This window comes from Tetrahymena thermophila (genome assembly GCF_000189635.1).
Source record: "Tetrahymena thermophila SB210 genomic scaffold scf_8254395, whole genome shotgun sequence".
Lineage (NCBI taxonomy): Eukaryota > Ciliophora > Oligohymenophorea > Hymenostomatida > Tetrahymenidae > Tetrahymena > Tetrahymena thermophila.
The window spans coordinates 333,861-357,166 of record NW_002476178.1 but is presented as its reverse complement, the minus strand read 5'-3'; the positions used below and the strand labels follow the sequence as shown (position 1 = coordinate 357,166).

Below are 23,306 nucleotides of genomic sequence, written 5' to 3'. Positions count from 1 at the left end.
TAAAACATTTGTGTAAATTTAATGATGATTAATCAATTTATTTTTTTTTAGTACAATGTGATTTTGATAACAAAATTATAGCTTATTTGTCAACTTAAAAAAAAAAAAGAGCACATTCAAGATCCTATAACTAACTATAAATTTTTTAAAGGCTAATATATTGACTGGATCTGAAAATCTGATTAAATTTTCAGATTTGATGAGTGGGTTATAAATGAAATTTATCAAGTTAATGATAATAATTCCAAAAAAAATCCCAAATATTTTATCAATTAATCAAATAAGAACTTACGTTTATTAAAAAAAAGTTATAATTTGAATTGGAAAAATGAACTCACCTGCTTCTGTATAAAAGTAATTTTTAAAGCAAGATTTTTCTCAAAATGGTAAAGAACTGCAAAGAAAGTTTATTTAAAATGATAAGTAAAATATATAAATGTCATTTCTGAATTATCAATTCCCTGATGAAAGTATTTTATTTAAGTGTTTATAAGCATTGCTCATTTAACAACTTATTTATATTTTGTAGTTTAGCAAAGCGAAGACGAAAGTAAAACAAATAACCTCTCTTTTAAGTAAAAAGTACTTAAAAGGAGAAACTCTTCAAAATTAATGAATAATTTTTTTGGAAGCCCTACCTCTAGGTATGAAAATACTAGCAACTCTTAAAGCGAAAGAGTTTATTTAGACACCGTAAGATTAAATTAAGCTTAAATGCTTTCACCTAAAACATTTATGAGTGGATCTGTAACTCCTACTTATTAATTTTATAATGGACTATAAATACCATAAAACAAGTATATGAAATAAGATTAACATTAAACAAGTTCTAATAAAACAAATGCTATTAATGAAAAATTAAGCATTGCATAACGTTTAAATAGCTTGAAAAAGTTCTACAACGCATAAGGACCACCAGTTGATAAATCAATAATCGTAAAAGCTTAGTACTTGTAAATAAAAATATAACAAAGTGATAGAAATTAACACAAGAATTAGAATACTTATTAAAACGACAATCTTGATATAGAATAAAATTTAAATTCAAAAAATGACAACTTAACTTAAAGAGATGTTTTCAGTCCTGTTTCAACTGCTCTCCCATCCACATCCATCCACATGCTTTAGCTTAACTAAGTTAATAGATAAAAAATAAAAAGTCCAAGCCTTCTATATTCCGAATAAAATGATGCTTAGAACAAAGTTGTTAGAAAATCTATTGATTTTTAAAAAGAAAATAAATAAATCCACCCTGATATTTAAGATATTTTTAGTCCACGCTAGTCTAAACTAAATATTTAAAGCCAAAGTAGACATTCACTTTTATTTTAAGAATCTCGAGCTGAAAACACATATTTAGCAACTGATATTAGAAATACTTAAAGTAAAATAAATTAAAATCAGTAAGAACAAGAGTAGATGTTAAAAACTCCGATAAGTTAAATGAGGTAACTCTCTCTAGATGGCTACCAAAAAAAAAATAAAAAATCAATAAATATTAAGAATCTATAATTAAAAGGAACTGAAAAATATTTCAAAATAGAAATGTAAAATTTATAATAAATTTCTGGAGATAAGTTTACTTTATGTGCAGAATATGAAGCTCATAGAAATTTTAAAAGTGACCCTAATACAGCAGAAAAGGTATTTTTACAATAGATGGATGCCATACTACCTTAAATTAAAGAAATAATTAAGCTCATAAGTTATATATCCTAGCATACTAAAGATGTTAATCAAGTAGATTAACGTCTGACGGAAATAAATAATTTAGCTTTGCAAACAAAATGTGGCTATTTATAAGTTATTTGTCTTTTATTTAGCATTAAGATTTATTATGAATACAGAGATTACATTAAAGTAATTAATTTATCCAAAAAGGCCAAAAATATGGCCTAGGTTTTTGGATATATGTTTGAAAAAATGAAAATCTATGAATTGATAGGTTAGGCTTATAATCAAATTTAGAGACCTAAACTCTCCATTATATATTAAATTAAGTAAATTTCATTTTTATTACCTAATGATTAACATTTTTAATATCTAAAATTTTAAAGAGTTCTCAGATTAAGCTGGCTTTTACAGAATGAAAATCATGAACTGAAAGCCTATGATTAGTTAGGAAAGTGTTACTACTATTTAGGAGATTTAGAAAAAGCATACTACTATCATGAAAAAATGATGATCGGTGAAATTGAAAAAGATTAATCTATAATTTAGCTTTCTAACAGCAAGCTTTTGAATAGAGAATATAGAAGTAATATTGATACTAGTAAAAAGAAAAAGTTGTAAATGGAAAATAATCAAGAATTAACTGAAGAAGATGAGTGTATAAGCAGCAGTGATGATGAATTTGAAATAAATGTTTCATTTAAGGCTCATACAAATGGAAATACATAAATTTTAGAATAATAAAATGAAAGCAAAGATGCTCTTTAGTTAACTTCTAAAAACAGAAACTAGCAATCTCTGGGATGGAATGATAAATTAATTCTAGCTAGATTAAAAGTTTTATAAATTTAGAGAACAAAAGAAATGAAATCTTTTTCAAAAAACAAATCAGTAACAGCAGCGGATCTGTAGCAATAAGAAGTTGGTAAAGTTAAATATATGATGGACACAAAGGGATAAGAATACTTGCAAAAAATTTTGAATAAAAAAGGCAAATCAACTAACATTCTGAAAAAATATAGAATAAGTCATCTTACTCCTAATAGAACTATTCTTTCCTATCACGAAGCAGAGTCTTAGTTCTTAAAATAAAAAAATTACTCGTCGTAATAAGATTTTATACCTACAATTGATAGCCAAAATTTAAAAAAAATTAATTAAATATTGTTGAAATTTAACAATTTTTTTAACGAATCTGCTTAAATAATACTCCAAATATTAGTTAATTTTAGCTCTCTCCAAAATAACATAAACATATCAAAATATAAATAAGATATTATTAATTCATAATAAAATAAAAACTTCTATTCTTCAAAAGATTATAAATTTAAGAAAATGTAAGAAAAAGATAACAAATTTTGATCCTTTGAATTTATTTAAGATTAATTGTCTCAAATATTTCTTATTAATTTTATTTCAAATATGTAAACTTTATTATAAATAATTTAAGTAGAAAGTTTAAGTAAAATGTTAGAATTTTGTCTGTAAAAAATATGTATATAATATAATTTTAAGATATAAAATAAAAATAGTTTTTATTTTTTGTAATTAGCAAATTGCCATGTTTTTTGATTTAGTGGCTGATTTAATCTTTTGTGCTAAGTTAAATGTAGTAGTTTCTAGAATTTAATATATCAATACTTTAATATATATATTTAATTTATCAAAAATATTTCAGAATTTTAATTATATCTTTTAATTAAAAAAACTATCATCAAGTTTATTAGTTTAGTAAAATTATTTAATATAAACAGCTCAATATAAATGCATTTAAAGTAGTTTTCATTTAAGTCTAAGCTCTTAAAGGCTGCTTAAGCAAATCCCATTACTTTTTTAGAATATGGAAAGCTAGATACATAAATGTTATATATGGATACAGAGATAGTACCTCATGTTTCTCTTTAAATTAAATCATAAATAAGAGAACTAAAAAAATTTGCTTCTGAGAATTAATTAACTGGTTTTTCAGCTATTCAAGCAGGCTATATTGATAGATTTTTCGTATTATCAAAAGAGGTTAAAGATTAATAGCAAAGTACTTGGAAAACTTAAAAATTATACCCTACTGACCAATACAAAACATATATCAACCCTAAAATTGTAGAAATTTGTTAAAATGTAAAAAAATTATTATTTTAGATGATTTATTACAAGCTTTTTTACATGAATTTATAAATTAATAGGGCTAATAAAATAATGAAATAGAGCTTTCTCCAACTTTTCCATTTTTAGATGCGTATGTTTCTAGATATTTGTCAGTAAAAGTTAGATATTATGATGAGGATATGGACGAAGTAGAAGAAACTATATAAAACTTTGAAAGTAGGGCTTTCTAGCACTTTTATGACTTTTTAATGAATAAAGATTTATTGAACTGGAGATTAAATCATGGAAATTTATCAATAAATTAGAATTATTAGAAAAAGTTGAAGAAATTTTCAAATGTAAATTTTATTAATTTTTATATTTTTACAATATAAAATATTTTGAAATAAAATAGGTTTTAGAAGATTATAAAATTTAAATTAATAAAATGAAAGAAGACTTTCCTGAATTATTTTAACCTAGATAACTTACAGAGTTAAATAAAAAATATGAAAATGTATTTATGCCTTCATTTGAATAAGATATGATGAGAAGGCTTCTTAAAAATTATCGTAAAGATTTAAACTATAATATTGAAAAGCAAGAATTAGATGAAATAATGGGTTGAATATATTAGTTATTTATTAAAAAGAATAAATTTATGTAATTAATTAAATAGTTTTATATATAGTATTTGGTTTTGTAATTATTTAGTTTGTTTTTACTTTTTCCAATTTATTTATCTCAAAAAATTTGAATAAATATTCATAAATATTGATTAAAAAATATAATTAATTATTTTCAAAAAAAAAAACAAAAAAACAAAAACAAAATAAATAAAAAACAAACAAAGAGAGTTATTAATTTTCATATTTTCTCACTTCTTTCTTAAAAATTAACATACATTTAAGCATTCTAAGTTTTTTATCCGAAAGTTTTTAAAGCTTATATCAAGATATTTTACCTCAAGTTTTTATATATCCTATCGGTACATTCAAGTACAAGGTAAATATATTTAGCCCTTTGATATACAGCGTAATCCAAGATTCCATTCCTTTTAAGAATGCAAAATATTATGTTAAAATAATAATAAATTAATGTAATTTAGAATTACAGGATCGTTTTTTCAATAGAAAAAATGCTTTTTCAAAATGTATTTAAGATAATATGAAAATTAAACTCGAACGTATAGTCTTATTTCCATTAGTTTTATGTATTTTTAATTCACGAATAAGTATATAGGAAAATTTATTGACATTGATAAGAGCGAGAGAAAAAATAGCGATTGAGAAGCTTGAGTATGATTCCAGAAAAACTAATTAAATAAATCAAATTTAAATAAAAATAAATAATAAAAGAAATAAATGAAATAAAATAAAAACAAATAAATAAATAAATAAAAATAAATAAATAAATAAATAAATAATAAATAATAAATTAAAAAAAGTAAAAAAAAATTAAACAAATAAAATAAAAATTAAAAACATAGAAAGGATAACTTACCACCTAATCGACTTATGAATTTTTAAGTAATTAAAATTACAAAACATAGAAAATATGCATTTTATTGTTATTATATGGAAAAGCTCACTTTTAACCTATTATTAAACCACGATTTACATAAAATTAAACATATAAAATATGAATAATTAGGCAATATACTAAAAAATTTTATTCAAATTGTATGTGTGCAATATTAAATTATAAAAAGAGCCTTATGTATAATGGTTAAATTATTATAACTTTTTACATTATATAGAACATTAAATTACCATTTATTTATAAAAAATGAATTCATCATTTAAACATTTCATAAGTCCAAATTTTCGTATTTTTTGTTCACAGATATCAAAAGTTAGATGTGTTTTTAATAAAACCTTATTAAATATTTTATAAAAATATTTTAACAAATTTATTTTTTAAAATAATGTTTACATGTGATCATAAATAAATTGATTAGATGGTTTCTCTCTGAAAGGTGATAGATATTCACCTTTTTTCTATTAGATATTACCAATTAGGAGTCTTTAATTTTGAATTTATTTTTCTACTGTATTCAGTTCGTTTTTTACATGCTTTTTTAATTGATAAAAATTCTTAAATAAAATTGAAAATAATAAATTCAAAATGATATTTTTTAAAATTAAATAAAAAAAAGGTTCATTTTAAGTAAAAGTCTTACCTGTTTTGATATTGCAAAAGAATTATTCAATGTTTAATTTTCTTGATCAGTCTAAAAATATGAATTTCCTAATTGTTATCCTTAAGTTTATTCAGATATGTTATTTGAAAATAATTTTTTTTATTAGCTTTTTTCATGCAAAAATATTTTTCCCATTTCTAATTTTTTATTAGGTTATTTATTTTTATTAAGCTGCTTAAGCTTTTCAAATAACCTTTAATTTTTGTTTTTAGAGCTTGCTTCTTATTCTTTAAATTGGTCCATTTCATTTTTTTTCGTTTATGTTCTAAGATATACTGAACTCGATATGTTTTAATTTGATTTTAAAATTTATGTATTTATAGGTTTATTTTATATATTTTAACTATAAGGCCTATCAGATATTTAATCTTTACTGAAATGTAATTATTTTTATTGTTTTTAAAATGAAAAACTAGCAATTTTTTAATTTGAATCTGGTGATGCTGAATAAATTCGATTTTTTTTATTAATTTAATTTTTATTTTACAAGAAAGATTTTTTCAGATCAATACATTTATTCTATTGCCATTTAATGTTTTTAAAAGTTTGTTCATCATGGTTTTTAAATTTTATCTTTGGTGTTTAGCTTCTTTAAGTTGATGGATTACTTTGAGTTTTATCTTCCTCTTAATTTAACTACTTTGAAGAAGATACTCTCCAAAAATTTAATTTCATTTAATTTTAATTAGGAAGATTTATTTTTTAATTATCTTGTATTTTTTATTAAATTTAATGCTGCTGCATATCCTCATTGCTCTAAGGCTTTTAATGCAAATGATTTATCTACTTATCTCTTTAGTATTATACTTAGTTCAAACTAACTTACTTTAGCAAATTTTAATCATTTATTGCTTATTGAGTCTTATTTATTTATATTGAGCTACTTATAGAGTAAGCTTATTTCTACTCCTCTTCAATATGCTCTGGCTGTTTTTATTACAATTTATTTTCTGTTTAATCAACAGGAATTTGATTGTAGTTATTCAAAGTGTTAGCTTTCTAAATTTGGCTAATTTGATGCTAATTTTCATTTATCTCAGCTTAGTTTTTTTTATGATTTTAAAAGGTTTGCTGAACAACATCCTAAAATTTTAACATTTTCTTAAACTTTAAAATCTTTTTAAAATTATCAACAGAATTAAATATTTCTTTTTCTTTATTGCTTAATAAGATATCTCTTAAGTTTTTCTTTTTTTTATACAATTAATCATCTAAATCTTAATAGTCTAACTTTAGCTATTCTCTATTTTCATATAAATAACTTGTAGTTAAATCTTTTTTTTCTATTTTTATTCTTTCTTTAACTACATTATATTTATTTTTAAGTATTATCAAGTTAAGATTTTTTTGTTAGCATTTTGGAGAGTCTAATCTGATCTTATTTGATTGCTTTTTTTCAAAGATTAATTTTTCAACATCTTAATATGGTAACTGTTAATCTTCTTCAATAAGTTCTTTAGATTGCTATACAAAATTATTAAAATGATTTTAATTTAACTTTTTATCTTAAATTTGGCTTTAATCAAATTGTTTCATCATTGCAAGTTCTTTCTCAACATGTTCAGTTAAATATAAATTTAGAGGTTTTTTTTTATTTTATGAAGCATTGAGAGGCTTTATACCAACTTTTTAAAAAAACTCGTTTGGGTTTTTAATTATGAGCTCAGAGTCTGTTAGCTCTTTGCATCCTTCATCTAAATAAAAAGAGTCAGATAGCAAGTTATCAACAAGTGGATAGATTTAATTAGTATTTAATAGCTCTTCTTGTTTTTAGTCTAAGAAGGAGGGAGCATTTGAAATTTTAAACTAAATAGGAGTCATATCTTCCAATATTAAGTCTGAAACCGTTTGTGAATTCAAAAAAGAGGAGTTTTTTTAGTCTTTATGATGACTATTTTGCTTGTCATCATAAATGAAAGAGTCTGCTTGCTTAAAAATTTGTTCAGAATTTTTACTTTTAAAATTCTATTCAACTTCTTTATTTTTGATATTCTATTCACTTTCTTTAATTTTTAAGTTCAAATCACTTTCTTAAGACGTAGAATTTAGTGCAATTTTGCTTGTAAAATAGTTAGGTAAAATTTTGTTATTTTATAGTAGCATTTTATAGTTAAAGTAATATCTTGGTGTTATTGCTTAGCTTTAAGAAACTTAACTTGTATAAATGTCAGAATCTTTATTCATTTAAGCTTCATTTTACTATGTCCTTGACCTTGATGAAAGATAAAAGTTCATTCTTGGAGTTAGCTTTTATTAATCTGAAAAATACTCTTCTTAACTAAATGATTATAAGATATTGTTTTAAGTATGTTTTGTATTATTTTAACTGAGTTACTGGCCACTCACATTAGTATGAGATCCTATTGATTAAGCGAAGTAGTGATTTTCTGCAAAATTTTTTATATGTTTATTTATGCTTTTAGCTTAATTAGTCGTTAATTATTATTTTTATTTGAAATGATGACTGATTCTACTAATGTTTACAGGTTTTTGATAATCAGAAACAGACCTTTCTCTACCTATAAGGTCATCTTATTTCATTTAATCCAACTTATAATAAATATTATTAGTTATATCATTTTGTGAGATTTGTGCCTAACTAGGAAGACTTCTTTCGTCACAAAAATAATTTTAGTTTTTAATCAATTTTAATTTCTACTAAATAGAGCTCTACTATTTCATTTATTCTATCAATTAGTCTAATTAAATAAATCAGTTTTCTTTAACTTACAAGCTAATATTATTATTAAAAATTTACTTTATAACGAGCATTCTAAGCTCAAAAAAATGTACATTTGCTTGAATGAAAGTTGATGCTTAATTATGATAGTAAAATAATTAAATAAGAATTAAATATACATTTTTTATGTTAATGTAAGAAGATAATTAGATAGATTATATTTGACAATATTTATTTAAATATTTTAATTATATGTTTCAAGTAAAATCCGTTATAGTCACCATAAAATATTTGATTAAAAAATAATTTTAATAAAAAATATTCTATTTTAAATTTTTTAAGTGGAATTTATTCAAATATTTTTTAGAAATATTTTAAAAATTCAATTAAGTATTTTTATATTGAATTTAATTTGTTTGCTTGTTTGAATGTTTTTATGTGATCCACAAAATTAAATAAGATTCATAAATATGGAAATTATAGAAATCTGAAAATTAATGTAAGAGGTATGGAGTATTTCATAAAATTAGAAAGAACATAATATTTATTTTTAAGTATAAAAGAACCAGCTCATAAAATTGAAAAATATTCAAGCATTCATAAAAACTAATTTAACCTTATGTAATCTACCATAAAAAGAAAAAATAAAGATTAAAAGAATTTCAAGAATATGAATAGTTGATGTATGTAATTTTGTTAGAATAAGATTAATTAATTAAATAAATAAATAAGCAAAGACTTTTTACTTTTTATACGAATTGCTAATTAAACGCAATAAATTATCAAAAATTATAGCATTATCGATATTATTATATAGTTTAGAAGGAAATATTTTAGTTTAATAGCAAATTATTTACTGATAAACCTCTGTTAATGGGTATCTTACTCTGTCGAAAGAAAAAGAAGAATGGGTCATTAGAGGGAATTTAGCACGAGCTCATAATCAATCAGAAAAATGTAGATGTGTATAATGTTAAAAAATAGCTAAAAGACATGAAGAATCATCTCAAATCTATAAAAATTATAAATTGCACTAGTAATAGAGATCGGTTTGAATCTGTAGATATATTATTGCTTAGAGAAGACCTGCAAGTATCAGATTTTCCGAAATTGCAAAGTGTCTCTATAGACTTCATAAGATATTAAGACAGTCCTAAGCTAGATCCTATAAATATCAATAATAGTAGCATTAAAATGGCTACTTCAATAAATTAAAAAGGAAGCAAAATACCAGGGATAAAATAGATCTAAAATTTATTTAAATAAAAAAAGTTAGTTTTAAATGAATAATAATCTTAAGATAATACAATACTTTCAAATTAACTTCTACTTAAAAACGCAGACTCTCATATAGTAGATTAGTTTTCGCGTTAAAAGCTTGATGATAAATTATATGAAAAGGCTTTAAAAACTATTCAAAAGGACATGAAAACCCACCTTCTATTAAGATATACTGTGAATTAGGAGTAATTAATAATAAATTAACTTGCTTTCAAAGACAAGAGAGCTTTTTTATATATGATGAGAAAAATGAAACAACTAAATTGCACGTTAAAAACAATAATATTTAAGGACATAATTACACTTAAAAAAAATATTTTTATTACAATATGTTAATAAATGCGAGAGATTTAGTATTTAGAGGAAATATAAATCATTAATACTAATCTCATGAGTGAATAAGTATTATAATTATAATATTTTCTTTGCTGGATGTAAAAGCAAGTTAAGATTTTAATTATAAGTGGTGCTAATTTAATTGATGAACACATAGATATCTTATTCTTTTAGAAATTTAAGATTAACGATTTTTATGCCTTGGAAAATCTTGAGCTTAAAAACTGCCCTTAATTATGGAAAAGCGATAAATATATCTTGTTAATGAAGCAATACACTCAACTAAAGCTAAACTAAAGCACTTCAAACTTTAGATAGTCTGCTAACAAATCCCTTAAAAGTTAAACAGAACACAACTAACCAAACAATTAAATAGAATTAAAAAGCAAAAGTCTTGAATCTTCCAATAAAGTGGTTTTAGCAATTTAGAATGGTGCATAAATAAAATAAGATACAAAAATAGGGAAAAAAACTTCTAATAAAGATAATTAATAACAACAAGAGAAGTAAAATCATTCTAAAAAGAGCATTGAAGATGATATAAAAATTTAAGGTTAAATGGATTAACAAGTGAAATTAATGGATGATCAAAATAAAATTGTATCAATTAATGACATAAATTTATAAATTAATGAAAATAAGGATAGATTAATTCTCCCCTATGTGAATAATGTAATAGTGGATTTACCAGAGTAAAAAAATACTCTTTCTGATGAAAAAATAGAAGAGAGTGGCATTAAATAAAATATATAAGAATAAAAAGCTGCAACAATTACTTAGGTTAATTAATAAAGTATTGTTGAAACTGAAGCAGCAATGTAGAAAGAAAAATAAAATATTATTGAAAGCGAATCTAGGCTAAAACAAATATACTTAGACATGACTTATGATAATAGGCATGAAAGATAATTTTTGATTGGTTAATTTTTATGGGAAAACTAAATTTAAGAATCCTACGATGAAAATGATTTAGATGCTATAACAAACAATGGGATTAAAGAGAATAATTTATCTTCATCTCACTCTGTAATCTAAGGTAATAATTCTAATATAGCTGACAAAGGAATGACATAATAAGATAATTAATTTTTTAATCAGTTTTTTAAGTAATGTATAAGGGATCTTATGGAATTAGATATGTGCAAAATAATTGATTTTAGCTCTTTAAATTATTAAAATTTTAGTAATGACTAAAAGAAATAAATATCGCAATTTATAATTTCTTCTAATGCAATTTAAACTTTCATAATTCAGTATGATCGTATATTCTTTAAAGAGTTTTGTGAGCTAATATCAAATAAGTATAAAACTAAAAGACAGAGACTCTTTGATTCTTATGAAAAGGAACTCGTTAGGCTGATGAAATCTAAAAACACAGAAGAATTTAATTATTATTTAGAAAACCCATAAATATTCTTTAATAGTAATTTGAAAAATAATTTATTTAGCTTAGAAAACATAACAATCATAGCATCCAAGTTGGATTAGTTCTAATTTGACTCATTTTGCTTTATAAGTTTCTTAAGCATGTTTCTCCTGTCAATAGAAATTGATTTCCAAAAGCAACAAGTTGAAGATTAAGTCATATTCCCAACTCATTATTAGGTTTTGGAGTATTTAAGAAAAATGGTAGAAATTAATAATTATGATGAGTTCTAGCAAGATAATACAAATAATAATGATAGTGATGAAGAGGAAGCTACTACTGAGAAGAACAATAAAGAATTTGATAACAAAAATGAGATTTAAAATTTGGAAGATAAAAATTCTGGGAAAAAAGGTGTAAACTAGTAAAATAATGAAGAAGTAATCGACTTGTCTGATTAGAATAAGAAAATTAAGAATTCTTATGATAAAATAAAGATAAATGGTATAAACAGTAAAAACACAAAAAACGCTCACACATTTAGCTCTTAAATATTTGAAGCAATTAGAAATTATCAGAATTTATTCGATTTATAAACGTCTCTATAGGATTTTAAATTAAAAAATTTTACTTGGAAGAATGCTTAAGGTTTTAACAACGACAAATCTTTTAGTTAATTTCTATTTACTTACTTTTCTTTAAATGCAGATTCAATTATGAACTTAGAATTTTATAATGCACAAATTTCTCATTCTTCTCTCAGCAGAGTCCAAGAAATTATAAAAATAGTTTTTAGTAAATACAAGTATTATAATCAAAATGAAAACCCAGACTTATCTACCTCCATATTAAACTATAATGAAACTATACAATTAAATAAGCTTTTATAAAAAAATATTTAGACTTCTAATATGAAATCTTCATTTAGAAATAGTGGTTAAATAGAAAAGATTAAAAATTTTAAAGAGCTCAATTTTATGAAAACTTAGAAGTCTATTTTATACAACCCATCAAAAATAAATTCTAATCAGACCTTTCACTAAAAGAATTCAATGAGAGACGATAAATAAAATTAGATTGTAAGGGCTTCGGGAGACTCTTAACACTTAAAAGACAATTATCAAAATATTTAAAAACCTTAAAAATCGATTCTTGAAATGAGTAAAAGTAAAACAAAAAGTAAATATTTTTTAAATAAATTTAAAATAAAATTTATTGAAAAAAAAATAATAAATGTCAAATAAATATTAAACTCATTTGGAAAGATATGCAAATATGTAGAAATATTAAATGCAACTTGTTTAGATCCTTATGAACTTGAGATTATTTAGAGGTAAGAACAACAAATAGCTGAATAAGCTCTCTCAGTTTCTAAAATGCAATAATCAATTAAATTGGCTAATTAATAAGGTGCTTTAGAAAATCCTAATTTGTTTTATTAAAGAGCTAAAATGGCTTTAAACAATTTAGGATAATCTAATTAATTTGGAAACCCATCAATGTTTAATTCATCATCTGTGTTAAAATAATCCAAAGATAACTCTAAAAATTATTAAAATAGTAGTAATTAGAATTGGGAGCAAGGAAAATCGTAAGGATAAAATTAAAATAAAAATATTCTAAGTTCAATAAAATTAGTTGATTATATTGGATTTTCTTTGAAAGATGTTTTAGAGATAAACAATTAAATGGATAATATTACTGAGTTAGTACTAATCAGATGTCGTTTATAGTTGTAAACATTCACATAAATTGCTTAAAAGATATGCTCTTTTAAAAATCTCAAAAAATTAGTGATAAGTGGCAATAACTTTTCCGTTTAAAATTAAGTTATAAAAAACGAAGTTGTGAACAACAATTTATAGAGGTAAGGTACTATCGATATGAAGAAATCTGTAATACCAAATTTAGATTTGAAAAATGATAATTAAAATTAAAAAAAGTTATTTAATTTCCAAAATTAAAAGTATTTAAAATAATAGCTAGGAAACAGCATACAGTTAAGCTACAATCAGAATTAAAATTAAATAGCTTAATCATATGCTAATATAATTTAGGAGGAAGGAGATGTGGAGAAGTAAACAGAAGAAATGTTTAAATTATGTATTTAGAATATACTTTAGATTCAAAATCTCAAATATATTGACTTATCAAATAATGAGTTAGATGAGTGTTTCGGTTTAGTACTTTATGATGAATTAGCTAAGAGAAGCTTATATTTCTTAGAGGGCAAATCAAAGTAATAAAAAGTAGATTACATAAAACAAAATAATAATCTAAATTAGCAAAATTAATAATTAAATTAAGTAAATGAAATACCATCTAGTGATAGTTAAAATGAATTTTCCTTTAATAATTAAAATTAGCTTTAAACTTAAGGTTCGAGAAAGAGCGGTTTTTATTCTAAATTTATAGCTTAATAACTTAATAGCAATGTTAATTAAAGAAATACTTTAAATGGCAATAAAAAATTTAGTAAACTGAGATAATTAAATACTAAATTCTTTAGCGACTCTACTGACAATTATGGAAATGAAATATAAAAATAAAAAACAGAAAAATAAACAGAATAAAATATACAAAATGAAAGAATAACTGAAGAAGAAGCTAAAGAAAACTATTAAAAAATAAAAAATAGTAGCTAAGAAGAAGATAATAATGCAAATCTTTTTCAAATTTAATACACTGAAGATAGGATATTAGATCCATAATTTAAAAGCTCTGAGAATATTAATTAAAATTTATAAAAAGAAAACTAATTTTTCGCAGATAAAGACATTTATGATTTTTTACCTACTTTTAGAAATTAAAGAATATCTTTAAAAGAACCAGTTTCTTTAGTTATGAATACAAAATATACTGCAAAGGCAAATAAAATATTGGAAAATATCCCAGAAAATGATCTTGAAAGGCTAGAAAGTAAATTTAGCTAACAAAATTTTAATCAGAGTATCTAAGATAATAAAAATTTAGTTGGAGGAGAAGCCTAAAAAAGAGGTTCAAAATTAGATAAAGAAGATTTATTACATGTTCCTGATATTTTGGAATTTTATTTGCAAAATAATAATTTTAAGGAAAAGACAATTGTGAGTTTAATGAAGCAAATTGGAATTTTATTTGATAAGTTAAAGGTATTGGATATTTCTGCAAAATCTTCTAATCAGAATAAAAAATTGAAGCAGAGTCAATCAATTAATCAAATCTAATAATCATAATAGCTCTAAAACTAAAAAAATAAGTTTTAGATTAGTGATTTGTAGGAAAGTAAATTAAATAATCAAATAAGTTCTGATTTTTTGAGTGGAAAATCTGAGTAAGAGTCTTCTTATGAAAAAGATTTATAAAGTATAGTTTCTAGTCTTCAATAAGATTCAATTTAATCAGACTCAATTGTTCAAAACAATATTCCTGTTTACTAGAACAACTTAAACTATCAAAGAGAATAACAACTAGAAAAACTATTTACATAGAATAGTTAGAATTAATTTTAGAATTTACAGAAATTATCTATAAAAGATATAGGTTTATAAAGTTTTCAATAGCACTCTTTGATTGGAAATTTATTTTCATTTCCTTCTATTTAAGAGCTAGATTTATCTGGGTGCTTAGAATCTGATAAATCTGTTGAATTGCTTTTGTAAGAAGTGAATGCAATTTTAGTTTGTTAGCTAAAGAAAATTAATCTAAGTAGAAATAAAAATTTAAAACGCGCTTCATGGAAAAGTTTAAGTGTATTTTTCATTTCTGAAGTTAGATCTATAGAAACATTGAACTTGAGTGATTGCTAATTAAACGAAGATAAAATTTCAGGATTAATAGAAGGCTTTAATGAGTTATAAAAAGATTGCAGTTTGTAGGAATTAATATTGGCAAGGAACATAAGATTAGAGGGGATTTTAAAGAAATTTATATTTATATTGACATAGATCAATTATCTGCACTTGTAAGTCTTAGACTTAAGTGGATGCAACTTAAATGATTAAAGTTGCGAGAACATGATTTAAGGTTTACTTTATGGCAAAAAGAAAAGACATGAAATCATCAATAATTACCTACTTAATATTGAAAACCCTCAATAGCAATAAGAAGGATTTCAAAATGAATTCATTAATTTAATAAAAGATAAAGACAATCTATAAAAAAACTCATTAGTTCATTCGAAGAGTTTTTAGTTGATTAAATTGATTCTGTATGATAATAATATATCAATGAAAATGCAACTTTTAACTTAATACTGTTTCGTATTTTAGATTTAAGAAGAAGACAATATACTGTTTAGAATGCATTTTAGCAGTAACGAAGAGTAAAAGAAGTAACTAAGTAATATATGGAACAATTTAAAAGCAAAGAAAGGACTAATATATTCTAATCTTCACCATCATCTTTTAGAAGAGTACAGTGTTAGTTCTCAAACCTTAGTCCTAGGACCTAATCTATTTTCTTCAAAAAAGGTGGCTGAAGATATTTTGTTAAATTGCTTAAGAACATTTAATTCTATCAGAAAGCTAAAGCTCCATGTAAATGATAAAATAGTCTCTATAATGAATGGGATTGCTAATTAAGAGAAACTTTATGGATAAGAATCAAGTAGCTTTATAGAAAAATCTACAGTTTAAAATAAATAGAAAATGTCTGTGGTAAGTGGCTAAGGGAGTAAGTAAAACAATTAGGTAAGTATTAACAATTTAACAAATTAAAGTGAAAATTATTCTAGTGCAAATTACAGCAAAGGATTTATTATCATTCAGCATGAATAAAAAAGAGGATCTAAAAAAATGACTTTCATTCCTCGTTCTAGGTTTGAACATAAACCACACACACAAATTTAAGAAAAATAACCAAAAGTATTTTAAATTGATAGACAAATAACTTTACCTAATGATTTAGCTAATATAAATTAAAATAACATTAAATAACTTGAAAACTAAAGATCTAATAATAATCACTTAACATACATATAAGAAAGCTCTAACAATAAGAGCAATATATAAAATAATTAGTTTGGAATTAAAAATAGACTCTAAGAGCTATCAAACCAAATGTAAAAGTAGAAAAATGAAAACAAAGCATCTTTCACTATTTAAGGCGTTGATTAAAACGGTGGTTCTTAGGATATGATAAATAATAAAAAAAGATCAAGCTCCTTATTGAATTAGTTGTTTTTAAGGGATGCTTTGATGAAAAAAAAACAAAGAAACAGTTTAACTTCAAAAAGTCCTTTGAGTCGCAAAAGTTATTAAGAGAATACACCTTAGAGTATAACAAAAAATATGGAAAATATAAATGGTAATTTTTCATCTTATTTGTAAACAAATGATTAGATTTTGAATCATAATACCAACTAAGAAGTTATTGGGCATTAAAAAGATTAATTTCTTTCAGTTAAAAAAAATTTAATAAGCGAAATGAGTGAGTAGAACTCATTCATAAATGATTTAGTTTTGGTAAGTAATTCTGAGAAATAAAGCAGTAATGAAGTTGCTTTGAATAATCAAGTTTAATATTAAAATACTATTTTTAAAACCATAGCAAAGGGCTCTGATTTAAATTAAAGGAATGAAAAATATTTCAATGATAGCTTTAATTTTGAAACATTGACAAATTTAGAAATTAATAATGCGCAGCAAATACCTGATTAAAATAAACACAAAAAAATGGTCGAAATAAATAAAAAATTCGAAGTGAACGATAAAGATAAATTTTTTTTACAACCTCAATCTCCTAAAAAAACCAAAAGCATAATTAAAAATAATAGAAGTATTTTAGAGGCTGAGAAAGATTAGTAAAAACGTAAGTCTTTTAACAGTCCTAGTTTTGATATTGCAAGTTTTATTCACCCTCAGCCATTAAGTAACAAAAGTAGTTTTCTATTTGGCAAAGATTCTAATGTCAAAAAGACTTAAACAATTATTGATTAACATGATAAAAATAATGCAAATGAAAATATCTTTCATTAGAAATAGTTGTCTTTTAAAAGCAATGGAACTTAAATTCAAACTTAGGAGCAGATAACAATTAGCAGAAATCAATCATAAAATAAAGGCTAGCTTAATGAATAACATATTTAACAAATTAATGAAAAAATAAACAACCCTAAATATGAAAATAGTATAATCCATCTTTAAGACATTGAAAGTCTAATTTTACATTCAGATGAAAAGGTTGGTATTGTGAATTTACTTGAATTTTTTTCAGTTATTGCTGATAACATAAAAATTATAGATTTTTCAAAAATTATTATGAGTCACTCCATGTTTGTTAGAGTTGCCTTTAGGGTTTTAGAGATATTCGAAAATATAAACTAAGTTAAATTTGCCAATTTATAACTACAACTCAATAATGAGCATTTACTTAGATAAACAGGGTAGGCTTTACATTATATATTTACAACTCCATCTATAGACAAGCTTGAGTTTTTGAATTGCTAAATTACAGAACAATTAATAGAATATATTATTTACCCTGAAGATAAAGAAAATGAACCTTCATTTTTTGGTAAGTTTTTCTTAAATAAAAATTTTTTAATTTAAATAAAAATAAAAATATAGCGAAAGATGTAAATTTCTCTAAAAATAAAAACATATCCTTTTCTAAGGAAGAAAACTTGATACTTTTAGAAAATGCAGAGATTCTCAATCTAAGTGACTGCAATTTGAATGATAAAAAAATAAATATTAACATAAATACATGGAAAAGAGATTATCTTGAAAGTTTAATTGATTTAGACTTGTCTTATAATAAAGCACTAAGTCCTAAATTCTTCTGTAACCTTGGGTAGTATATTAGCAAGAATAAAATATTATAAAGGCTTAACATTTCTTATACAGGCATGTACGTTGAAAAACAGAAGCAATTCAGTTACGGATTACATTACAAAAACGGAATTCATCATTTAGCTTTATAAAAGTTGATCATCAAGGAGATGAGATTTTGTAAAAAAGAAGGTACTTTGATGCTTTTTAAAGCACTATCAAAATTACAATTCTTAGAGGTTTTAGACATGAGTGAAATGCAAGTTTCAAATTATTAGGAACTCGATATTTTGCATAACTACCTAAGACATGAATATATTGGAAAATTTACAAAAGTTAAAAAATTCTACCTTTAAAACTGCTAATTCTTGTTTGATACTATTCCTTACTATGACTTTAACAGTAAATATTCACTGTTGGAATATAATCACTTTTCTCTATTTTTACTTACCTAATTCGAGAATATAATTCTTCTTGACTTGACTGGCTGTTTAAACTCAAAGAAATTTTCTAAAAAATTCTTGTAAGAATTAGATATTATGAGAAGAAAAAAACTGTTTAATAGCACAATAAAAAGTTTAAATATTTCTAAAAATCTTATCTCTGCAGAAGAAATTCGAGATTGTGTTTGCAACATTTTGTTTTTGTTTAAGAACCTTTAAATTTTATAGATGAGATCACTTGTTCACTACGAATAGAATTACGTGTAAAACATACTAGATGGTCTTGATTCCTTTTCATACTTTTAATTTTTGCAAAATTAGAACTATTAAGATAAAAAAGATGCTGAGTAACAAGGAAAAGAAATAGCTGAAGCTTTTTTAAAGATAAAAAACTAGCCTCTTGATTAATTACCTTAGCTAGAATTCAAAGACAGTACAAATAATGTGAATAGAAGTAATATGTAAAAAGATAGCTTTTCTAGTAAATTTTACTCGTTTAATAGCAGTTAATTACGCTAATTGAGCAATTAAGAGGGGAGCATATCAATAAATTTAAGTGAATTAGTCATTTCTGATATTTCAAATGAGTTGATTCATAATAAAGGAAATATAGATATGCTGCTTGATACTTGGGTAACAAACAAAATTTTTGCTAATCTAAAGAAAATATTTATATATGCTGAGTATACCTAAGTAACTAATTTAGTCAGACTTTAAAGTTTATATAATGACTCGCTCCTAGAGCTGAATGAAAAGGTAGAATAGCTTTAGATTGAACCAAACTCTGATTTTGAAATAAGATTTAAATTTAAAGAATCACAGTAGTTGGTTGTATTAAAACCAGAAAAGAAAAAAAGCTAATTGAATAGTATCATTAACAAAGAAGAAAAAGTATTAAAAAAGAGTATTTACTTTAACAGTTAAATTGGATAGCAAAGTGGTGGTAAAGACAGAGATTTTAAGAAATCCCTCACTAATATTACTTAAAGAATAAGTTAGCACGGTGCTGTAAGCACAGCATAGGATTCACCTTAAATATAGAAATAATGCGTTTCCTCAAGCTTTACAAAAATGAGACTCGACTATTTGGATGAAGTTATTGAAGAAGAGGAAGACATTTAAGCTTAGAATAACTTTAAAAATAGCTTTCTTTCAGAAGAAGTAAATAAAAATAATTAAATAAAGCATTCTCACTTCAGTATAAATGAGCAAAACGAGTATCTCTTTCACTCTTTTTCTTCTGAAAACGAAGATGATTAAATTCAAATCTGGAGACAATTTTAATCCTTTTTGAAGAAGCTAAGTAATCCAAAACTTAATAATAAAACACACATCAGCCTTAACTATAAAGATCCTAAACTCAAGCTTCTTTCAAGTTAGTACAATATATTTATTGATAATAAATACGAATTGAACACAAACATGAACATATTATTCAATGGTATTGACTCTCTATATCTCGGAAACATGCTTTACTACTTTTTAGTCCAAATATGCTCATTTAAACCAAAAGCCGATTTAATAGATTTTTTAATAAATCTCCTCATATTTATGTCTTAAAATAAATTCCAAGACCTAACAAATAAAATAATAAAAGTATTTTTAAAAGAATTTTTAAGTAAGTTTAATAATTTTTATTTTTAAAAAATAATTTAGCTTCCTCCATTCTTGATATTGAATGAAGAAGATGCTTCAAGAATTCAATCTGCATTTATGAACATTCAAATATTTTCTTCCCAATAAAAAAAAATGTAAACTATTATAAATTCTTTAGGTTAAAAGGAAAAACTAACTTTCTCTTAATATGCGAACACTCCCACTAAATAAATCTCTTTGCAATCTAGAATCTCTAACAGAGACGAAAGTGGGTTAATATAGTAAAGAAATAGACTTGCTTCACAATAAAAACACTATCTAGATAAAAAGAGACAGGAATATTCAAGTGTGACAAAAATATTTTCAAAAGGGTTGAATATGTTAAAGAAAAATGTACAAAATAGGTAAATCTATTTATTTATTTAAATTATTTTTTTTAAAGAACTTAATTTTGCTTAATAAATTAATTTTAGGGATTCCTACAAAAATAAAATAGTTTGCAATTATTTTTACAAGTCAAGTTAAGGATGCAAGGAGTATATTGAAATAGAAAAAATTAAAAAGATGCCTCCTAGCACTTTAAACATAGAAAATTTTTCCATAAACGGCTTGAAGTCAGTTTATATGATTTGTTACCACAATGACTATTTTATTAAGGGAGATATTGACTATGAATCTATTATGTTTGTCAGCACCTCTTTAGCATTTTCCCTCCGTGAATATTTCTATTAGCAGTATACCTCCTAAAAGCGTTTCTGGTTTAGTTCACTACTTCATAGAACTATGTATTTAATAATGGATATATTCGTCGATATTGACAGCTATTTTAAGTACGATGAATCGATAGATGCTCTAGATAGAGATTTAAGAAACAGCAAAAAAAGCAATTATTTTTTCATATTCATGATTATTACTCTTTAAATTATTATATATATACTCACTCCAATATTTTCTTTTATCGATATTGGGCCATACGACAATGATCACCTCTCTTATATCATACACTCAATATTCGCATTATATGCAATTGTGAGCTTTGTTTTTGAAATTTTCTACATGAGAAAAGTTCTCATTCTGACTCGACATCTCATTCCAGATATTAACTTAGTCCACTAAAATAATCTTATTGCCAAAGTTAGAGATTATGTGTATGAAAAGATTATGAATATACAAATCTTCAATTATAAGGATATTCTTTTTTATCAGAAAGTAATCTTTAGTTTCTTATCATAGCTCGATGCATACTAAGATGTTTGCTTCATATTAGTCACATACCACAAAGAAGACTACTTAATTGCAATATTTGCTTTAATTGTGCTATCCTACACAAAGTTTATAGAAATTATCCTTTTCTTTAAAATGATAGAAAAAACTTCATACTCTAATTTATTCTTTTATAACACTAACATAATTTATGAGTATTGCTAATAGACTTATTTAGAAGGGCTCTCAAGTATTCTTGATGTTATCAGTCCACACAACGTTATTAGAATAACAGACAATTTCTTTACCAGTATATTGTTCCCAAAAAAAGCTCTAGGCTTGACAATTAATAAGTAAATATTCCATAGAATCAGAAAGGTTGTCACCTGCGATTTGCCATAAATCTTATTATAAATCCTTTACATTTTCAGAAATATGTCAAAATAGTCCACAACAGTAATTAAAAATTAATTTTATGATGTTAATATTTAAAAAATAATTTTTTTAATTAATTTTTAGGTTTAGCTCTCTATAGCATTGAACATTATTTCACTGATAAAGAGTATGTATGTACTCCTTACAATAAAGCAGAGTGTGCTAAACTAAATGGATTTCGACGAGCTATCAGAATAAAAATCAGAATTTTTACAAGAGCAGTTCCTTCAATACCAGCATAAAGAAATTGAAATGTTTGATTAAATTAACAACAATGTTTAATAGTTTGAAGATAAATAATAAGAAGAATAACTTAAAAGCATAGCATCAAGTAATGTAAATTAAGATAAAAATGAGTTACTTTCAAGTAGCAATCAATAAAAAGTTGTTAAATTTGAACCTTCTATACAAAAAGCCACTATAATTTAATGAAAATAATATATATATTCAAAGGTATTAAAAATTATTATTTATTTTTCTTATAATTAAAATTTAAATAAAAGTGTAATTGGTATTAATCCAATTCTTTTTATTTACTAATTAATATATTTTATAATTAATTTAAAATGTAAATACATTAAATTTATTCAAAATGTATCAAATCTTCTATTACCAGTCTTTAAAAAATTATATCTGTTCATAGATTTCGTATTATAATTAGTTAAAAATTTTAAATTAATATAAAAATAAAATTTAAGTTGAAAAGAGAGTGAAATTAACTCTGAAAATTTTATATTCTACTTTATTAAAAAAAACACTAATTATTATCATCAAATTTAAATACTTAATAAATCATCTAAAATTTAATTAATATTTTGATACAATAAACTTGTTTGACATAAAATTTATTTTTTTAATTTTAAATATTTTTTATTTCTTTAATTTTATCCAATAAAAATATTTTTTTATACAATCATTAAAAACAAGATTAATTTAAATTAAAAACTCTATTAATTTAAATTAAAAATTATTATAATAAAATATCTAAAGTAAAATATTCAAAGAAACTTATAAATCTTTTTTAAAAATTAAATTATTCTCAAACCTTTAAAATATTTAATTAAAAATAAATTGAATATTTAAAAAATATTTTTTATAAATTTAAAACTTATTATTGATAAAAAAAATCTTATTTGTAGATATTTTATTTTTATATATAAAAATTGAAATATTTCAACTAACAATAAATATTTTATTATAAGAGCAAATAAATTTTATTATTAATTAATCTCTTAAAAAATAAAACTTGATTATG

At 23.2% G+C, this 23,306-nt stretch overlaps 4 protein-coding genes across 4 annotated transcripts; 3 read left to right on the top strand and 1 right to left on the bottom strand. All coding sequences in view use genetic code 6, as the record gives it.

Moving 5' to 3' along the window:
• Nucleotides 1–328: 328 nt before the first annotated feature.
• Nucleotides 329–3,033, top strand: TTHERM_00457050 (proteindeformylase family protein; the record flags this gene model as incomplete). The annotated part of the gene is made up of 3 exons (XM_001024212.2): nt 329–470; nt 530–2,000; nt 2,058–3,033. The coding sequence occupies 3 exons, from the start codon at nt 329–331 to the stop codon at nt 3,031–3,033; spliced, it is 2,589 nt and encodes an 862-aa protein (XP_001024212.2).
• A 402-nt stretch (nt 3,034–3,435) lies between these two features.
• On the top strand, nt 3,436–4,384 carry TTHERM_000457049 (peptide deformylase; the record flags this gene model as incomplete). The annotated part of the gene is made up of 3 exons (XM_012800031.1): nt 3,436–3,789; nt 3,855–4,115; nt 4,172–4,384. 3 exons carry the CDS (start codon nt 3,436–3,438, stop codon nt 4,382–4,384), a joined length of 828 nt encoding a protein of 275 aa, XP_012655485.1.
• Nucleotides 4,385–5,566: 1,182 nt separating this feature from the next.
• TTHERM_00457030 (hypothetical protein) lies at nt 5,567–8,641 on the bottom strand (the record flags this gene model as incomplete). Its single annotated transcript, XM_001024210.2, has 3 exons — nt 5,567–5,633; nt 5,692–5,831; nt 5,939–8,641. 3 exons carry the CDS (start codon nt 8,639–8,641, stop codon nt 5,567–5,569), a joined length of 2,910 nt encoding a protein of 969 aa, XP_001024210.2.
• Nucleotides 8,642–9,512: 871 nt separating this feature from the next.
• Nucleotides 9,513–22,483, top strand: TTHERM_00457020 (transmembrane protein, putative; the record flags this gene model as incomplete). The annotated part of the gene is made up of 5 exons (XM_001024209.2): nt 9,513–18,117; nt 18,171–20,413; nt 20,474–20,817; nt 20,887–22,072; nt 22,136–22,483. 5 exons carry the CDS (start codon nt 9,513–9,515, stop codon nt 22,481–22,483), a joined length of 12,726 nt encoding a protein of 4,241 aa, XP_001024209.2.
• Between the last annotated feature and the right edge of the window lie 823 nt (nt 22,484–23,306).